This window comes from Culex pipiens, chromosome 2 (genome assembly GCF_016801865.2).
Source record: "Culex pipiens pallens isolate TS chromosome 2, TS_CPP_V2, whole genome shotgun sequence".
NCBI lineage: Eukaryota > Metazoa > Arthropoda > Insecta > Diptera > Culicidae > Culex > Culex pipiens.
This window is the reverse complement of record NC_068938.1, coordinates 189,034,841-189,054,751: the sequence shown is the minus strand read 5'-3', so window position 1 is coordinate 189,054,751 and position 19,911 is coordinate 189,034,841. Positions and strand designations below refer to the sequence as shown.

At 38.1% G+C, this 19,911-nt stretch overlaps 1 protein-coding gene across 3 annotated transcripts in view; it reads right to left on the bottom strand.

The window, feature by feature from the left end:
* The window catches only part of LOC120415125 (MOB kinase activator-like 2), a 262,174-nt gene that overhangs the window by 109,555 nt on the left and 132,708 nt on the right, over window positions 1-19,911 (bottom strand). Inside the window, exon 1 of one of the 3 annotated variants that reach the window (XM_039576549.2) lies at window positions 18,530-19,044. The exons of the other annotated variants lie outside the window; for them this stretch is intronic. Within the exon in view, the coding sequence (XP_039432483.1) occupies window positions 18,530-18,723 (194 nt within the window). The 5' untranslated portion in view covers window positions 18,724-19,044. Of the gene's footprint in view, window positions 1-18,529; window positions 19,045-19,911 lie in introns of those variants that run through there. 3 annotated transcript variants of the gene reach the window in all.

The following is a 19,911-nucleotide window of genomic DNA, read 5'->3' as shown; positions in this document are numbered from 1 at the left end:
TGAGATTCTTATTTAAAGTGCAATGCTCTACAACTTTGTACAACATACCAAAGCAGTAAAATTCGATCCTGAAATGTTATAGAGTAATCTACGTGCGCATGTATTGCGTGTACGTACACGAAAAGAAAGTGAGGTTAAATTTTGTCCGGCCAGCAAAATCAAATGGTGCGCTAGTGTGCGTGCGCGAAACGTCATAAAGCTCTATTGGCGATTTAAAAATGTCGTTTTTGTATGAAACTTTTTTATCATTAACTTCATGTTCGTCAATGGGTTGATCTTACAGTTTCGCTCAAAATTTGCACTGCTGCTTAAAACAACAAAACAAATTTTTGGGCACCCTACTATCCATACAAAATGGTACGTAAATTTTCGAAAATCTGTATCTCTTGAAAGAATTTTCTGATCGATTTTGTGCCTTCCCGAGCAGACGGTAATAACTTGGGAATAACATTTTCTGATATTTGAAAATACTAGGCCAATAACATTTTATGTTATTTATAACAAGATTTGTTATTCGTCGTTATGATTTTTTTGTTATTGGATTGTTATTGTAATAACAGACTAATCACATTTTTAGTTATTTTTCGAACAAATCTTTGTTATTATTTTTTGTTATTTTAACAACTAATCCGATCATCCCAATAACAGTTGGAGTTATTCTTCCATAACAAAAAATGTTATTCCAAAGTTGTTTTGGCTTTCAACCAATATCAGATCAATAACAAATTTTGTTATAAGAACATAAACTGTTATTACACCCTTATGCAAAAATGGATTTTTCAGGAAGATTCCATAACACTTTTTGTTATTTTAACAGAATTTGTTATTGAAATGGCATGAATTTTGTTATTACCGTCTGCCCGGGTTGCACAAACTTGAAGGTATTGTTGAGAACTATTCAGAAAAAATAGGTACACAGAAAAAATGCAGATTTTAAATTATTTTGTTTAAAAAAATAATTTCCCAGAATTATTTAATTCTTGAATTTATTCATTTGTTTTAGGAAACAAAAATAAGTAGGGACAAAAAAATCCGCCAATTTTTACTTTTGAAAAAAAAAATTTGGTTTATTTTTGAAAAAAAAAGTTTATTTTTGAAAAAAAAAGTTTTTTTTTTGATAGAAATAAAAAAAGGACTTTCCGAAAAAATAAGTACACGGAAAAATGCCGATTTTGGATTAATTTGTTTAAAAAAAAACAATTTCCTCAAATTATTTAATCCTTGAATTTATTCATATGTTTTAGAAAACAAAAAAAAACACAACTATTGAGCCATACAAAATGCCAAGTTTTGTTTTTGTAATGTTTTTTTTTTTTTTTTTTGAAAAAAAAATAGAAATTCTCTCCAACTTTTTTTAATGCTTTATATTTGAAAAAAAAATTGTATCCTTGAATTTTTGAAAAAAAAACACAGGTTCTCAACATTTTTCTCTGAATTTTGTCAAATTTCCTAATTTAAAGTTTCCTCAACTTTGATAGTCACCCTGGGAAATAGATTCATTGAGTGATCTCGGAAAGCTAAAAAAACAGTTCAGGATTTGCGAGAAGGATTGTACATATTCTCACTTATACGTTCACAGGAAAAAATGTAAGACAAGGCTAAGTGATCTGAATGTCACTTTTCGCAGACTTCCATTGTTTGTAAAAAATGTGACAGTAATTAAATCTAGTAATGCTAAGAGAAATAAAAGAAGATATGGTGAAAATATCATTTACTCGTTAATGATCTGATGAGCTTTCAATCAATGTGATTATTTTGCTAGAGAAGCATCCAAATTATATTTTGTGGAAATTTAAAGCAATTTCAAAAAATGTTGATGTTTTCAGATTTGTCAATATAGTTTACGGTCTACGGTATACGCTATAGCGTAACTTTAATCGGAATTTACAATCCTGATCCCTCGTAACATTCCCAAATTCAATTTTCCACTAACTGCTCCATGAATAATTGAGGTGTTGGCAGCAGCTTGTACCACCTCTACCTGTATCAATTTTCATTAGTGGTTACATTGTACAGAGCTATGTCTGTATGCTTACATCCAGCGTAACGGAACGCAACGCTGCTGTCCACAACCCCCTTGCAAATTGATTTCTCCCGTTTATCTTGTTTTCCTGAATAATTAATTCTGCGAAACGACTGCCTGATACCTCTGTTTTTGCTCGATAACAACTCCGCGCGCGCGAGCCTATCCCGGAGTCGTAGGTGGTGTCCTTAAACGCTATTTATAGCCCAAGGAAACTTATCAGATTACGGACTCGGTGTCTCGTTAAATGCAAATTCCTCAACACTTGTCGTTCTGGCGAGTGAGGGAGAACTCGCTGCTCAGCCTAGAACGACAGAGAATCCCACGTTGACCACAATCCACTCAAGGGAAAGTCTCCGGACCTGACTGCGCTGCTGCAGCAGCAGCAGGATGATTAATTGCCCGATAGAACCTTGACAATTGGACAGATCTTGGCCTGCCGGCAAAGCCGGCGCTTATTTATAGAGTGCTGGACCTTCACACCGATTGCTGCTGCAGGCCAGCTTCTTACAAAGTGATGAAGGATGACGTGGTCGCGCGGTCTATCAGCTGTTCAGGCGAACATCAGGTTTTCAAGGGGCCAACTCTAGTGTGTGCTGCGCTGAGTGTTGAGGCAAGGACGACCGGTTTTCGTTGAAGTTTGCGGTTGTTTTGCGGCTGTGCATGGCGTGACAAGGCGTAGGTGCGGACTATCTCTGTATCTAGTTTGAGATTAGTAGTTTCGGAGCATCGCGGAGTTGTCAAACAACATTTGTCAAGCAAGAGTTGCTTCGTCGGGTTCCCGCGCGCCGGTGAGGTGTCGGAGCACGTGGACCTGATGCGGGGGTGGGGAGATACTGTGTCGATTGACATCGTCAGATGTTCTAGGTATCCGTTGTAGAGTTGATACAACTTCAGAACCTTCGTCTTAATTCCAAAGACGTCAAACATCTCATAATTTATTACCAACGTCATAACGTCCATACAACTCAGGTAATCAATACCGCACTCGTCTCACCGCATGACACCAATAAACTCATCCACCTAATTGCCTTCAATGCGCCCCGTCAAACCGGCTGTCCGTCGCAAAAGTGTCAGCATTGTTGCAATAAACGTCCACACAAAGACCGCGGCGCTCTACGGCAGAACATCGTGGGTTTCTCCAGCCGGGTTTCCTTCAAGTTCAGGGTCGCGAACAAGCCGCGAATCAAAGGGGGAGGTAGATCCAGCGCAAAACATCGCAAGTGTCAGGTTCAATCAATCACACATTATTCATAACCGCGGACAAGGTTCGCCCGTGTTGGTTTAACAAAGAAATTATGCACGCCGCGAGGGAAGTGTCCAGTATCCGCGTCAAAGGCCTCAGTCATTTGAATAATTGTTCATGGCGCGGCGAGAGGTTGGCCACTTTTCCGGCAATTCACAGTCACAGACTCTGCGCGAGCGCAGCTAATGGACGCCCGCAAAATTAACACTAATTAGTTGTTTGGAGCATGGATGGGCGATCTCGCTTGAGCTGAACTCCGTAGGGCTTCATTAGTCCGTCAAGTAGCGCCGAAATTTAATCAAACAAAGGAAGATATGGCAAGCTTTCACTCATTTCCACCCTTCAGAGGGAGAGAGAGAGAGCGGCAGATCCGCAGATAAGTGGCGTGGTTGATGAAGAGTTGGTTGGTCTTATCGGGCCTGTGAACCGCGCGGGCTCAATTTGTCATATCTATCATCCCGACGGACTACGCGACGTTGCTTGGTGGGAAAGTGGGACCTGATAAATGTCGAAAAGTCACGCGGTGCGCTGGACCAGCTACTCGTGCGATAACGTGTCTTCCCGGTTGATCTATTTATGGACCGTTTTGACAGGTCGATGCACTGTGAAAAATTTGCGAGGGAGATTGGCTTTGATTTGAAGTTGTTTAGATTGTGTTGAGCCTGTTGTATTGAAAATGATAGACATATTTGGTACAATGTTGGGAAATCCTATGTTATCCTAGGAGTCAAGATCTATGTGTCAATCACCGTAACTAGCAGGAGGTAGACAACTTTTAACCCTGAATCATGCCCACACAGCTTCAATGACTATGGTAGAAAACTTTTGTAATATGTTGGGACGTTCTGAGTTATCTAAGAACTCCATAGAGTTAGAATCTGTGTGACAACCGTCGAAACATGCAGGAGGTCGATAGCTTCTGACCCTAGAACATTTCCGCATAGATTCAGTGGATGTGGTAGACTACATTGGTACTATGGCGGGTTGCCCTGAGTCATCCAAGGACTTCCTGGAATTAGATCTGGGTGTCAACAGTCGCAACAATCAAGAGGTCAGCGATTTTTGGCCCTGGATCATACCCGTATAGCTTCAATGAGTATGGTAGACTATTTTGGTGATTATTTGTGATGTTCTGGGTCATCCAAGGAATCCCTGGAGATAAGATCTGTGTGTCTACCATCGTAACAAGCCAGAGGTAGGCACATTTTGACCCTGGATTAAACCTGCATAGTTTTAGGAATATTTTTTAATGTCCTGAGATATTCAAAGACTCCCTAGAGTTAAAATCTATGCCTAAACCATCCTTTTTCATGAAAAATGGTTATTTGATCTCTTCCAGTAAACATTGCTTCAACTTTGCTACTGTGCTTTCGCATCCCCCACCCTTGCGAGTCCACAGCGAGTGCTGGATGTCACTCAACGAGATGACACAGTGTCACACGCTGCCGGGGGAAGGCAAAGGTACGCGCGGCAGCAAACAAAAATAAAGGTAAAAACCACCATGCTGCACGGTTTGACAATTCGAGGGCAATTGTCAATTACCACTGAAGAGGGTACGACGGTTTTTGCGACGGATCGTCTCTCCGTGTATGAATCGCAACGTGACACGACCGACTCCGGATAGCAGCTCGTGAAAATTGAAATCAATATTGATCTTCAATTTGCGAGTCGTGGCGACCGACTGCGGATGGCTTTTTTAAGGTCTCTCTAATTGGCAAGAAAAATATTTTTCCCTTTTTCGAGACGACGACGCCGAGGACGCTAAGTGGCAAACCACGGTCAAGGCAGACGTCGAAGGATCTGGACCCGCGCGTTTGCCTCAGGCCAATTTGGTAAATTAGAGACGTTCTACTCTGATTTGCGTGGAGCAAATTGAATCGTTTAGCACACACACACCCCCCGGAGAGGACGCTGTGGACAAACAAGATGATTTCTCGTAACGAATCGCTAACTTGATGAAGGCTACGATGTACTCAACTGGGAGGAAAATGCTCTCAATTTGGTAGCGAAATTACATTTGACTGCAAGTTTGAGAGCATTTTCCCCTCAATTGTGTGCTACGCCACATTGAGTACAAACCTTGTCCAATACGTCACCAACGTAATTTGATACCCCGGAAACGTTCTCCTCGCTCGTAAAATTGGATAATTTCAAATTGTCTACCGATGGTGTACGTTCCCCACAGCGATTCTCTCGATTATCACGTCACGTGGAACATTACACTAACTGTCAGGTTGTGCGATTAGAGCTAACAATGTAAACCACAAAACGGACGCGTAACGTGACACCGTACCAGGCAGTGTTGGGGGCTGTTCCGAAGACCTTCGCTCCCTTCACTGAATTGCAACCGGCCCGGGGCCCGGCCTCAGACATTAAGGTTATCGCGGCACGTGCTGATTTTCCAAAAAGAAACACGAACAGGGCTAGGTTCTCGCCGTCACCGGGTGTAGTTCCGTTGGCGATATAGTTTTGTAATAACAGTATCACGCGGCTTGTAGCCGGTGGTTTTTTTTTTCGTAACAATAAGTGTATTCAGAACGTGCCCCGGGAAGTGGCACTAATCTGGGTGGCCACGTACCCGCCCATGTGAGGACGTTGAGAACAAAAGACCGAGCTTCACAGTCGCTGGAGAAGATCTGGATTGCCGACGATGTGCTGGATTGAAGGTCAGACTGAATGTCAGCAGTCCTTTCAGATGTTCACCCCTAACTTGATGTTACAAGTTCAATAGCCACCAGACCTCCAACAAACCTCATTGGTATCACTTAGACCCAAGCAACAAAATCGGAGATCCCATCATGATTGGATTAATTTCAAACCGCTACCAAACAAAGGAGGCTGCGTCTGGAACAAGTCCTGGGAACAGCACAGTTTGACAGACCCTCCTCGTCGGGACTGCGTCCTGTGGTGTCGCGTCGCCGGCTATAAATAGGAGAGCTCTTTTCCGGAATCCGGTCCCGCACCAGATTTCCCTCGGCCGCGCACCACTTTTGAGGTTATGTTTGCGTACTGCAAAATGGTTTGTTTATGTTTGTGACGGATTCGGGACCGGATGTTGTTCGGCGAGGTTTTAATCGGGAAGGCCTTGTTTTTTTTTTTTGTTGCTCCAGCTTTGGTGCGATTTTTGTGTTCAAACGGAACACAGAGGGGCCCATAATCCCACAACGAGCTGATATAATCTCTATTCAGGCGTGTTTGGGATGCAGGGGCCAAAAAAGGTCAGATCCCCTGAAATGTTAATGAATTTCCTCTGCTGAATGTGCGACTGTGTTGTGTTGTTTTTTGGCGGAAACTTTGAAGTGGTGAAAGGAGCTCTCATTGTTTTGCTTTTCTCATCAAAGGTTTTTCATTAGCTGGATTTTCCTGTTAATCGCAAAAGGTTGCTTGCATCAAGTTATTATTCATTGTAACATTTTCAGAACATAAACAATATTTTCGACAGCCAGCTAATACAATGTCACTGCCCCAAACAATAACAATAGCATGACAGCCAGCACCAACGACCCCCGCAACACTCCCGGAACGTAAACAAAACAATTAACCTTTCATTTTGAGCGCTCGCTGCAAAGTGCGGCTTCACGCACACACACGCTCATTTGATGGCGAATTTATTAGCACTTTTCTGGTCGTCGTTGGCAGCTATTATGCGCCATCAAAATCACGCGGGCGGATGAAAACAATAAAGCGCCATTGGTTGGCGGTCGGTTGGTCGTGCGTCGTGTGTGTTCGTCACAGTCACAGAAATGGGCGTTGCAGTTGTGGTCTCGTGACGCGATTTGTTCACAGTTGGTTTCATTACAGCGAGATGCATCGAATTTGATCAAAACGCGAATTGGAATAATTTTCAACGTTTTCGAAAATTGAATATGCTTTGTATTTTTTTTTTTTTTTCGAATAAAACTTTTATCATGCATACCCCAAATCAAAAACAGCAGTTTTCATCGTTAATTTTTCCATACAACGTAATATTTCAAAAATGACTTTCAGGTGTAAAATCGAATTTGCCATTGAAAATTACTTTACACATATGACGATAAAGTGCATCGTTTTTAAGTGGAAGGCTTTTGATTTTTTGGAAGATTGTTCAGATTTTTACACTTCAAAAATGCATTATGAAGGAAAAAACCCATGCAGAAAATATATTCAAAGAGCTGAAAAATTTTCTACAATTTTCCTTTTTGAAATCGTTGATCGGACTGATGGTTGCCGTGATACTAATATTCCTATCCCTTTAAATTGAGATCTACAAAGTGACATGGCGGGCGTCGTTGATGGCCAATGACTGTTATTCGAAACTGATCTAGTTTTGACAATCACTAGATCATCGAAGCCAATGATCAGTGGTGCTTGTAGAATATGACAGTCCTGTTCAGCAACGGGGAGGCAAACAAGGGCAATCTCTCATGCTTATGCTAATGCTCATGCTCAGACTGCTGATTGTCGTAGTACAGCCTCATACTGTATTATTTTTATGAAAAAAAAATCCATCCATTTTTCAACTCGCTACACCTCAGAAACAATTGGTACAATTTTTAATGCTAAAAATTGAACGTTTGTAAAAATGTCTACCCTTCCAATAAAAATATTTACACAATTTAAATTTTTTGCTGTGCTTTTTACAAAGTTATTCCTGATCAAAAAATTTCGAATCTAGTTTTATTGAAAAGAGCACAAAATTTCACAAAAGTTTCACTACAGGAAATTTTTACAGCTTTTCGAAAATATGTTTTGCAGGGTTTGTTTTTCTTCATAAAACATTTAATAAATTGCAAAAACCTTGAAAATACTCGAAAATTTACACCCATTAATGCCCATAACATGAAAACGGTGCACTTTATTAAAAAAAAATGTGTTGATGTTTTCAATTGCAAATTTGATTTACATCTAAAAATGATTTTTCAAATTTTCGTGGACAATATTTTAGGTTCCTTCCAAAGATCGAAATAACAACAATTCGTTTTTTTAATCACTACTGCGTTACCAGATTTTTAATTTTTTCTAAACTCCAGTGTAAAAAAAAATTAAAAAATAAAAATATGTTTTTTGATTTTCAACTTTTAGTGATGAAAATTCAACACAAATTTTTGAAACTTTTCTTTCTCAAGATACAAAAACTATCATAAAAAAATATTTATGAATGCTACATCATTTATGATGTAACACTTCTGCACGTCATTAAACATTCAAATTTAGATGCAATTTGATGTAAATTTGCAACAAATTATACCTAAAAAGAGATTTTACGAAAGATTCAACCGTTTACGTCGAATCTCAAGAATACATTAACTGAGTTTACATGTGATTTATTTTTACGTGTCGAGTAAATTCACATGTTTTTCTGTGTATGCTACTACCGATAATTTTCAAAATAAAAAATAAATTTATATTTGAAAAAAACTTCCATAGGTTTAATTTTTTTACGCTCTGTGGTCCTATTTGAGTAAAAAAATGCTAACAATAAATTCTGAATAGTGTACAATCCATTGTACAAGTTTGTTTTAAAGCAAATTCAAATAACTTTTTTTTACAAAGACAATTATTTGGCCTTTTTGCAAATTCAAACGAGAAATAAAATCCTATATGTTTTTTAAAAAGCTAATTTAAAAAAAAATCATGCATGAGCTTAATTTTTTTAAGATCATTCTTCATCCATCTGAGATCATTTAAATGCATTGTTACATTTTACTCTGTCAAAAATTTTGAAAATAGAGATGTATTCATGATTTTCTTTTCTTATAAGGCCTTTTTCCGAGTTGTGGTCCCAAAACAATACAGTACAAAACATTTGCTCTGATATTCTTTTAGAAAAAAAAATAAGGGTGAGAGACAAAGCTGAAATTAAAATTAAAATTTTAATCTTGACTAAATAGAACTTATCTGTAACGACTTGCACAATAAATCATAGTATTACTTTTTTTTCAACTTCATTATTACAAAAAGGGTCTTCCGCAAAAAATTGATGAGTTAACCCTCTACAACCTAACCCCGCCTTTAGACGGGCTTCGATCTAAAAAATCGCCAAAAATCAATTTTCCAACCGATTTCTGATCTTTAAAAAGCATTGGAAGGAAGAACTCTTAAAATTTTAGAAAAATTCAGGGTTGGAAGTTTAACTTGTTTTATGTGACTTGGCCAATGTTTTTTAGTAACATTTTCTATATTTTCAGTAAAAAGAATTATGCAGTAATTTTTGTAGTGTCCCAGACTATGCCCCTATGCATTTTTTTGCAATTTAAATGATGATGGTGCCATTCTATAGCAAAAAATGTGAAAAACATGCAAAAAAATTAAAAAGTGACTGTAAAAACGTGAAAAAATAAGATAGGCAAAATTAAATTATGTTAGGTGGTAGAATAGGCCAAATACTACTAAAAACAAACATAAACTAATCAAGATAAATGCAAATTAAAATACTATAAATAAAACAAGAGAAGTAAAGTTTTTCGTTGAACAAAAGTTGCTCAAAATGACCTCCTGAACAAGGGAAAAATAAAAATTTTCGAAAAAAATTTGGGCAGTAGAGGGAAAACAGATATTTGAAGTGTACCTATTTTTTATCAATTCGTAAACTCTGAATGACTTTTTATGAAAGTCAAATTTCCGTATACGAAATACAAATCGTTATTTAGTAAAATTTAGCTATTCGAAAAAAGCATTTTCTCCATGATGACATAATATGCCCGAAGACAGCAAAACGTTGACGAGCTACTCAAACGATCGTTCGATGTTTTTAGAAGGTTATGTTGGCTGTAATTGAGATATCACAGTTTACGCAATGTATATATTAATGTTAGAGCGTAATTTGATCTTGCTTATTAAAACGAAACCCACAAAAATGCATACGATAATTATGGGAATCAGTTTGAAACTTATGGAAACTTTTAAAAATTCAAATTAAACTTGATTTGATTTGACCCAATGCCTCAACAAATGCAAAACTAAGAATATTTCGCACTATTAGAAAATGGCACTAATACTGACATTCCACGTCCACAATTATCCACTTAATCCCCCTCTCAGTCATTGGAGCCACCAATTAAGCAATCAGTCAGGTTTGGGCGCGAACAAAGCCAGCCTGCACCGCGTACGAGATAAACCGGTTGCACTTATCGAACACGGAACTGCAATCACACTCGACCTGGAACGGGTTCAGAACTCGCGATAAGGTGTGGTCCACCACATGGCGCGTTGTCACCTTAATAGGTCCCCATACGTTGATATTTGCGGGTGTTGCCAGGTGACACTTACCTGAAAGGAGAGGAAAAGAGATTGTTGTTTAGTAGGGGTTTCGTCAATTTCGTCACAAGATTGATCAAGTTCAAACAAGTGACCTACATTTCTGCCTCGTTAACCAACACTTTCCAAGAATCATTTCTATGTGGCATATGCTCAAGGGGGAAACCTATAGAAATCCCTCCCCCACAGAAAAAAAAAATCACAATTCCACCCAGCTCTATGCTTCGCTAGCAAAATTACTCAATTACCGCCCGCGTGTCTACGTTCCACGTCGGGGGATTCCTCAGAACCACGACGTTCCGCGGGCAAGTTCTGCAGCACGTTCCGACCCGCCGAAGCGCGAATAATCTTCGCAATCGCGCCAATCCAACTTTTCCAACTCCAAGTCATCATTCCGCAGCGGGCGAGCGAGCGAATACGGATTTTACGCTTCGAAGATCCGCATGTTCTCCGCCGTCATCGTCCATAACTTGATACTGTGTCTTGACGCCCGAGAGGCAGAATGTGGTTTTAACATTTGAGTGATTCTAATAGGATACCGCTATGCTGTTGTAGAACTCTCCAGCAGGCTCCGACAGGCTTTCTGAGCATAAACATTGAGGTTATGTTACTTACTAGTGTTGAATTTGGGTCGTTTCATCGAATGCCGTTTTGTCGAATAATCGATTGATCTAGGCAATTTTACCGAATTTCACCGAACAGGCAATTATACTGAATTGTCAATTTTATATAATTTGCCATTTCACCGAATATACCATTTCATTGAACAGATCATTTCACCCAATTCTCGTTTAACCGAACTTTTCGCAACGTATTCTTATTCGTGTTCTTAAATCGAAAGATATCCATGATTTGATACAATATATATGGATATATAAGATATCCATGATTTGATACAATATTCACTTAAACTTTCGGCGAAATGACAATTCGGCGAAACGGCCCATAACCTCCAACATAACGGGAAACTCTCCGACGTTTCGTTCCTTCGATGACGACCACAGACGCGGGCGAAAGTGTTTCGCAAAGTGCCGAAAAAAGCAAAGTTTCCCCAACTATTACTTAGCGTAGGAGGAGAAGCACTGCTGCTGGTGCGTGGAGGTCGAAAGTTGAAACAAAGTAATAACCCCAAAAGTTGGTTCTTTCCGGCCTGCCGGCGAAAGGGCGCCAGGTCAATCGGATCAGTGAAAGTTTGGCTGTGATTAGTTTTTTCTTTTATGTTGAGGGAGTGGTAATGGTGTAACTTTTGATGTTCTACATTGTTGCCTAGAAGCGTCAAGTATGATTACGAATTTCTAGATTAACCGCACGAAGGGAGTTCAAATTATGACATAATTCTTCCGAAACCCATTCCAGAAATTATTTCACTTTCACGAGCTTTTCCACCACTTTGACATTTTCATCCCGCTCTTTCCACAAGTCACTCAATAAAGGACACTCGAGGGTGAACTTGACGGCGACAGTGACGACGAAAAGGACGGCAGTCAGCTGTTTTTTTATTTTTTGCTTCATTCAGCTGAGACCCTGGCCTCGGCTCTTAACTTTCCCATAAATTCAAATGCTTATAAGCATTTGAGGACAGAACGTGGTAAGAGAGCTGCTGCTGCTCCATCAACTAGTCAACCAACCGGCTGACAATCGCTTTATTGGTTTCATTACGATGGTTTCATTGCTCCTGCCCCGATGGGTTCTCCATTATTTTACTCGTTTCGTTTTTTTGTCGAAGCTCTTGAAGGACAGTGATCAGTGTAAAAATTTCGACCAAAAATGCATCCTTTCATTTTTTGTTTAATACACAGGAAAAAAAATGTGTAAATTTTTGAGGTGTTATTACATCTTTTGTGATGTAATTTTACCTCAATTTTGAATGAAAAAGTGACATTACATCAGAAAAATGGTAGAATTACACATTTTCGGAGTTAACACGTTTTTTCTGACATAAAAGCTGTACCCCTTTCCAGGTTAATATTACCATGATTTGTTTGACTGATTACAGTCAAAATTGTGTTAATTAGAAGGTGATGTAATTTTACATTAATAATGGTTGAAAAAGTGGCATTGCATAAAAAAAGCGTTAAATTTACTCATTTGTAGAGGTACAATTACGCATATTTCTGGCATAAAAAATGTATTCATTGGCAGACATAATATTACAATGATTATTTTTACTGAATGTACGTTGTAAAAAAATCATTGTAATATTATATTTTTTTAAGTCAGCAAAATGCGTAATTGTTATATTCTTGTTCTAATAGCATCTTGCAGTAATGCCACTTTCAAACCAAAATTGAGGTAAAATTACATTTAAATTAAGGCAACATTACATCAAAATTGAGGTACTAAACATCAAAAGATGTAAAATTATGCCAACCAATTTTAAACCTCCCAGCATTACCCATTTTTTCGAGTATTTTTTTTTTGTTTATTCACAGGAGACGCTATTAAAATTGTAGGCTTGCAAAAAGTGAAAATAAAACTTATAAGTGTTGTAAATTTGGAAGGTGTAAAATTTTATGTTTAAAATAATCAGTTTTAATGTAATACTACCTTAATTACAATGTAAAAATTCAAATCACCCATTATAAGAGATATTAAAAGACAAAATTTAGAAATATTACACATATTCTGAGATAAAATTACATATGAGAATGGGTACATTTGTGGCAACTTTTGTGGCAAAAAAATGCACTTATTTTCTGATGTAATTTTATCTAAATAAAAATTGTAATATTACACATTTTTGCCCATCTTTACCTTTTATTATGTAGTTGAATTTAAGGTAATATTACGTCATAAAAGAAGTTATATTCAACTTCCCAATACTACACCCTCCAAAATTACAATTTTTAAACTGAGTATCTACACAGCTAAAAAAGTAGTAATCCAGCTGCGTGTAAAAGGCCTGGGTGTAAAATAAATATTGCATTATTTTATGAAATTTTATGTGATTTTACACCCTGAAATATGTAGCCCATCAGTATGGGAAACCTAATTAACCGAAATGTCAAGCTCATATATGCGTTTATCCTTGCAGCATTTCATCGGTCTGATGGCCGAGTGGGCTAAGGCGCCAGTCCTTAATGTTGGTGCTGGGTTTGAATCCCGTCGGTTGCAACTTTTTTTTTGTGTTTGCAAAAATTGTAGATGCAGTGTGTAATATTAAGTGTTTATTTTGATGAAGGTGATGTGCATGCTTTTGCATGCGATTTTACCATCGGATTTTTTGCTGTGTATAAACATATTTTTTCTGATCCCTCACCAAAGATACATAGAAAACAGTGTAAATATGGAAGGTGTGAAGTGTTAAAGTTTCAATTCTTACAAGAAATATGTTGTAAGAGAAAAAATGCGTTATTTTACATCAAATTCTGTGTAAATTTACATCAGTATTCTTGAATTTACATCGTTTTATTTGTAATTTAACTTTTTACATCAAATGGAGGTAAATTTACACTTCCCATATTATTTTACTGTGACTCAGAAAAAAAAACTATCTTTAAAAATTGGCCAACTCTCTTCAACTCCTGCCCACTATGCCCCGTACGAGGGCCCTCGAGACGAAATCGATTTCTATGATGGAACGGGCACTTTCGCCCGGCGAGCTATTTTTAGTCCCATCAATTTGTTATGTTCCATTGGAGTCCAATTTCAACGTCGGCTCGTTCTTTGTCGTCGGAAAATCTCAGTGCTGTTCTTTGCAGAACTGGCCGTTTTTATGGCTGCGCGAATTTATTTATTTTCGTTTCGGCGGCTTGACTTTCGAGACTTGGGCTAGGTCATACTTTCGAAAAGATTTCTGTTAAATAAATCATTCCATCGATAGCATCTGGTGCGATGGAGTGTTGTGGTTCCAGCCCGGGAGGAAATACAAATTAAATCCACCACCAATCTTGATATTGCGCGCCGCGCGCGATGATGGTTCCCGATATCAGCGCCAACGATCTCCCTTCTGGTCCCAAGCTGCTGTCGGAGAACGGTTTTTATTGGACTCCGCAGTAAAAGTCAATAAACGTTCTTATTAACTGGCTCTGATTTTTCCCATCGGAACCAGTTTCTTCCCTCTTTCTCTCATAGCTTCTGGCAGAACACGCGGTGAAAGCCTCGAGTCAGCGGAAATTCCGCCTCCAGAGCAGATCCCAGAAACCACCGATCCGTACAACAATAAATAATACAATAATGTTACCCGGGGATAATTATAACAATTTCTTGGAGCACCAGCCTTCGCGTCTGGTTTGGTGCTCCTGCGCTCCAGCTGTTCCTCTCTGTCGAGCATCGAACTTCATGAATGTTTCAACAACCAGCCAGCCAGCGAACCCCGTCCGAATGAAGTGCTACTGATGATTGTACGCGTCCAACCGTGAAAGGATTGGATCTGGTGAAATCAATCCAAGTTCTGGGGTCTGGCGAGAAGCCAATAACACACAGGACGAAGCAAGCAATCAGAAAATAATCATAATTACGGGACCATGGACTCTCTCACATGGGTTCCGAGAGGGGGTCGCGCGGGAGGGATGAAATCGAACAAATCGAAAGTGTGTGTAGGTCAAGTTGGTGAAAATTGAATTTTGGGAAGCAGCAGTGACTCTGGATTAGGTCGAGGGAGTTCGGGAGGATGTGCCACACTGAAGTTAAAATTGGGTAAGTGATGTGATTTGAACGTAATCGATAATTGGAATCTGCAAGTGTGTGCCATGTTTCGATGATTGCTTTAGTACCGAAGTAAAATTAAATAAAATCTGATACACTGAAAGTTAATCTAATTTATTTGATTATTATTTTTTTTTTTTTTTTTGGTAAGTCACCATTAATTATGAAAAAAAAAATCCAACAATTTTAATTTATTGTATCCACACTAGGCTGGTCCAAATCCAAGTTTTCTCGGGGCTACCCCTGGTAACAGCTACCCCCTTTTCAGAATCTAATGAATTTTCATCAAAAAAATCCTAAAACTATGGTGTCTTCGGGAAAGTTGCTCTAAATTTAATGAAGCTCCTACTTCTGAAAATTGATACAGATTGGACGACAATTGCGCCCTCCACAGGAAAAAAACTGAAACAGTTGCTTTTCTCCATACATTTTGACGATTTTTCCTCTAATGCACACAGTAAAAACTGTGAATTTTGGAAGGAGTAAAATTAAAAGGTGTATTGTTACCTTTTTTATGATGTAATATTACAGGGATTCAGATCGAAATGTGGCATTACACAGAAAAAGAGGTAAATTTACACATTTTTAGAGGTCAAATTCAAGCGATGGAATTTTTCCCAGATGAAATATTACCATATTTTTTTGCTTTGTAGCATCAATTAAAAAAATCTATCAATTTTAATTTAGAATATTCATGCAAAACAATCTTTAAAACAAATTTTGAATATCGGTTTTATCTGACTAACTCATTCCATAAACTCGAACCTTCATCTAGGTTTGATTCAGATTTGGTCTCAACTTTGGGCTACGCCTTTTTGGAGTATTGTTGTTTGGGATGAATAAATTTTAACAATTTTTAAATTTAGAAAAATGGAACATAGACCTTAATAATGAGAATGCATTACCGGGAACATTGCACAGTGAAAAATTGTGTAAATTTGGAATGTTGGATATTACCTCATTTATGATGTAATTTTACATTAATTTAGACAACATTGAAATTTAAAAAAGTACCACATTCCTTTATTCTAGGAATTTAACCTACTTTACTTATTTAGTAATTGGGTTTTTCGGATTACTCAACAAAGAAAGGAGGCAAAATTTCTAGAATATCGGAATTTGGTACTTTGCTTTGGGACCATAAACCACGTGGACACTTTAGGGAGGGGGGTGGGGGGGGGAGTATGGCGATTGTCCACGATCCATACAAAAAAGTTTTTTTTTGTATGGACAATTGTCCACGAAGGGGGGGGGGGGTAACAGATTCCCAAAAAAGTGTCCACGTGGTTTATGGATGGTCCCTTTTTCAGTGTAAAACATTAACATTACACCAAAAAAGCGTTAAAATTGCATATTTTCAGAGATAAAAATACACATTTTTTTCTGACATGAAAGATTCCAAATGTAATATTATCATTATGTTTAAACTAAGTGGTGAATGAAGCAAATAAAATTTCTGGATTTTTTTTTGGAAAAGTTCCAATAAACAAAATTTCCAGTTTTTGCTTTTTGGGTGTTTTTGAAACCGTCTTGAGTCAGGGATATTCAAAAACACCCAAAAAGCAAAAACTGGAAATTTGGTTTATTGGACCTTTCAAAAAAAAAACCAGATTGGCCAGTTTATGGATATTGAGAAAAACACATTGAATTTATGCTAAAACATGGTCTGATTGAGTTTTGAAAAACATGTACACAGCAAGTAAAGTAGTAATCCAGCTGCATGTAAAAGGCCTGGGTGTAATATAAATGTTGCATTATTTTATGAAATTCTATGTAATATTACACCCTGGAATATGTTGCCCATCAGTAGGGAAAACCTACTTGACCGAAATGTCAAGCTCATATATACGTTTATCCTTTCCATTTTTCATCGGTCTGATAGCCGAGCGGGCTAAGGCGCCAGTCCTTACTGTTGGTGCTGGGTTTGAATCCCGTCGGTTGCAACTTTTTTTTGTGTTTACAAAAATTGTACATGCAGCGTGTAATATTAAGTGTCTTTTTGACGAAAAAAAAATCATGGTAATATTACATCTGGGAAGGGGTACATCTTTTATGTCAGAAAAAAGGTGTAATTTTACCTCTGGAAATGTGTTATTTTTACCACTTTTCTGGTGTAATGTCACTTTTCAGTCTAAATTGAGGTAAAATTACATCATAAAAGAGGTAATATTCAACCTTCCGAAATTACAGCTTCCAAATTTACATTATTTTTTACTGTGTACGTGGGTAGAGGTAGGAGGGTCTAGAATTTTCACGAATTTTACGTGATTTATGGACGGTTCATAATTTGCTATACGGAAATCAAACGACGCAAAATTTCGTATAAATTTTTAGTGCATTTAAACATTTTAGTGTAAAATACGCAAATTTTCATTAAAATACCAAATAAAAAAAAGATAAAGAATTTCACTGCATTAGATTTTTAAGTCAAGAAAAAATACCAGAATTTTCACAAAAACCGTATTAAACCACTTCAATATCAGAGAAATCCGTTCAAAATTCATATCGTTTTGTACCGTCAACAGGGGCGAAATGGGACTTCAGTTTGAATAGGGACATCAGTTATTAATGCATTTGAAACCTTCACATTTTAAAACCAATGAACTTAATTTGTTGTCCTGTGTCTGTTCTATCAGAAACCAATCAAAAATATCAAAATTTTGTGCAAAAACATCAATAAAGAGCTGTCCCAATTAACCCCATGCGTCATGATTTGCCCCAGATGACGGTATCCATATTGCAAATTTTGAAAATTTATTTATTTAAGAAATACGATGTTTTCTAACGATAAAGTCAGTTTTCGTCTTTAAAAAATCAAAAACATAAGAAAAGTGCATTTCCACATTGTTTAAAATGAATACAAATAAACCAGAAAAATATTAAAAATACGAAATGGTGATGATTTGGAGCATTAGCGTCTTCAAAAAAGTTGTTGTAAATGGGAAGGGACAATTTTTGGCTTGGTTGAAAATTAGGGTGGTTCACGATTGTGGTGGTTTTGAAGATATACATTTCCAGAAATATTTTTGGGATTTTTTTTCTCGTCTAGGAACCTTTGAGCATGCCTTTTCGAGCAACTTTGTCGAAGACACCAAAATTTTATCGCAATCAGGTGCTCAAAAAGTGCTCAGAACATCACTTTTCTCTAAAACTTACCTGAATTGCCACGTAAAAAAACTGACTATTGAGGGTTTGCTCTGTTGCTTTTGATACAATAAGTCGTAGAACGCGTAGATCGCGAGGTATATTGTGATTACGACAAAGTTGCGAGACCACCCTAACTTTCAACCAAATCCGAACGTTAAATTGTCAAAACTTCTTTGCTTTTAAGCTAGTCTGATAAGGGACTTCCACAAACCCAGCCCAATCATACTCACGCTACTAATCCGCCGAGAAACGCCACCGGTCCACCACCAATCAGCCGGATCTTCCGGTGGCACGAGTCGAACAGCGACGTCCGGGCGTGCGGCGGCGAGGACGCGTGGCTGTGCAGGCTCATGACGCCGCCGGCCACCGCGCCTCCGTGCCCCGCCGGCCCGTGGCCAATCAGGTGGGCCGGAGAACGCAGCATCGCGGCCCTGAACTTCTTCGCCGGCCACCCAATGCTACCCCAACTCCTTGGTCTCCAACGCTCGGTGCGGTCGTTCGTGGTGAAAATTTTCCTTTCCTCTTTTTTTCCCTCTCGAACAAAAAATCAAAATCAAATAAAAACTGAATTAAAACGGAAAATCACCACACAATCATTGACCGGAGGGGTAAAACTCGCTTCACATCACTTTCTTCCGCTGCTGCTCTCTTCTCTCATTAGCAAATAAAATTCGAATTTAAAACCATTTAATTGTGAAAACACAACTCACAAAGTGCAGCCCAAACCCGCGCCAAGACGAAAGGTGGCTACACAGAAAAATCGTTTAACATAAAATTGCACACATTTCCCGACCACTTTTCCTCGCTTCTTCTTTTTCTTTAAACCACTTCACAATTTGCTCTTTTTCACTTGATCAAATTGAACTATTTTTTCACTCTTTCTTGCGCCTTATAAAACTGGGGTGCCAGCACACAAAAAAAATACAAACTCCACTTGCGAATCGCTCGCTGAATTATCTCATCATTATTCACTTTCGTGAGACTTGTGGCGGTGGCTGCTGCTGACGATGCACTTTTCCAAGTCGACGCTGTGAAAAACTGGTCCACCACTCTTTGGTTTTATCCTCGGGGCTGTCAGTGGAGTTTTATGCTAGAATAGAAAAAGTTGGGCTAATTGCGGCTGGGGTTCTTTGGAACCAAAAGAGGGATCGTTTGCTTTTGCTCAAACCTCTCTAGGTCGGTGATTAATTAGACGCGATTTGCCGTTACGATCTGATGAAAGTGTGCGATCTGAAAGTTTGATTAGTTCTAAACGTTTTAAGAAATGGAACCTTTCCATACAAATACAAAAAATCATTCAGGCGTCTTTTGTTGGTGTATGTAGTCAGTCAGTCAAGTTTTGGAGTCAGTTGGACAATCCGAGCTCAAACTCTATCAAGTTCAACGAATCATCTTTGCGGTAAGCTTCACACGGGGTGGGTCTGGCCGTTGTTGTAGAATTGATTGTGTAAATTTGTTAAGATTTGATTATTAATTTGGCAAAAATGTTGGAAAAATCATAAAGCGTTAAACATGTTCTTTTGAATTAGGAATTCAATTTAAATTATTCAGAATTCAGAAAGTTATTGTGAACAATTATTAAAACGGCTTTGCAAAATGAAAATGACCCAAG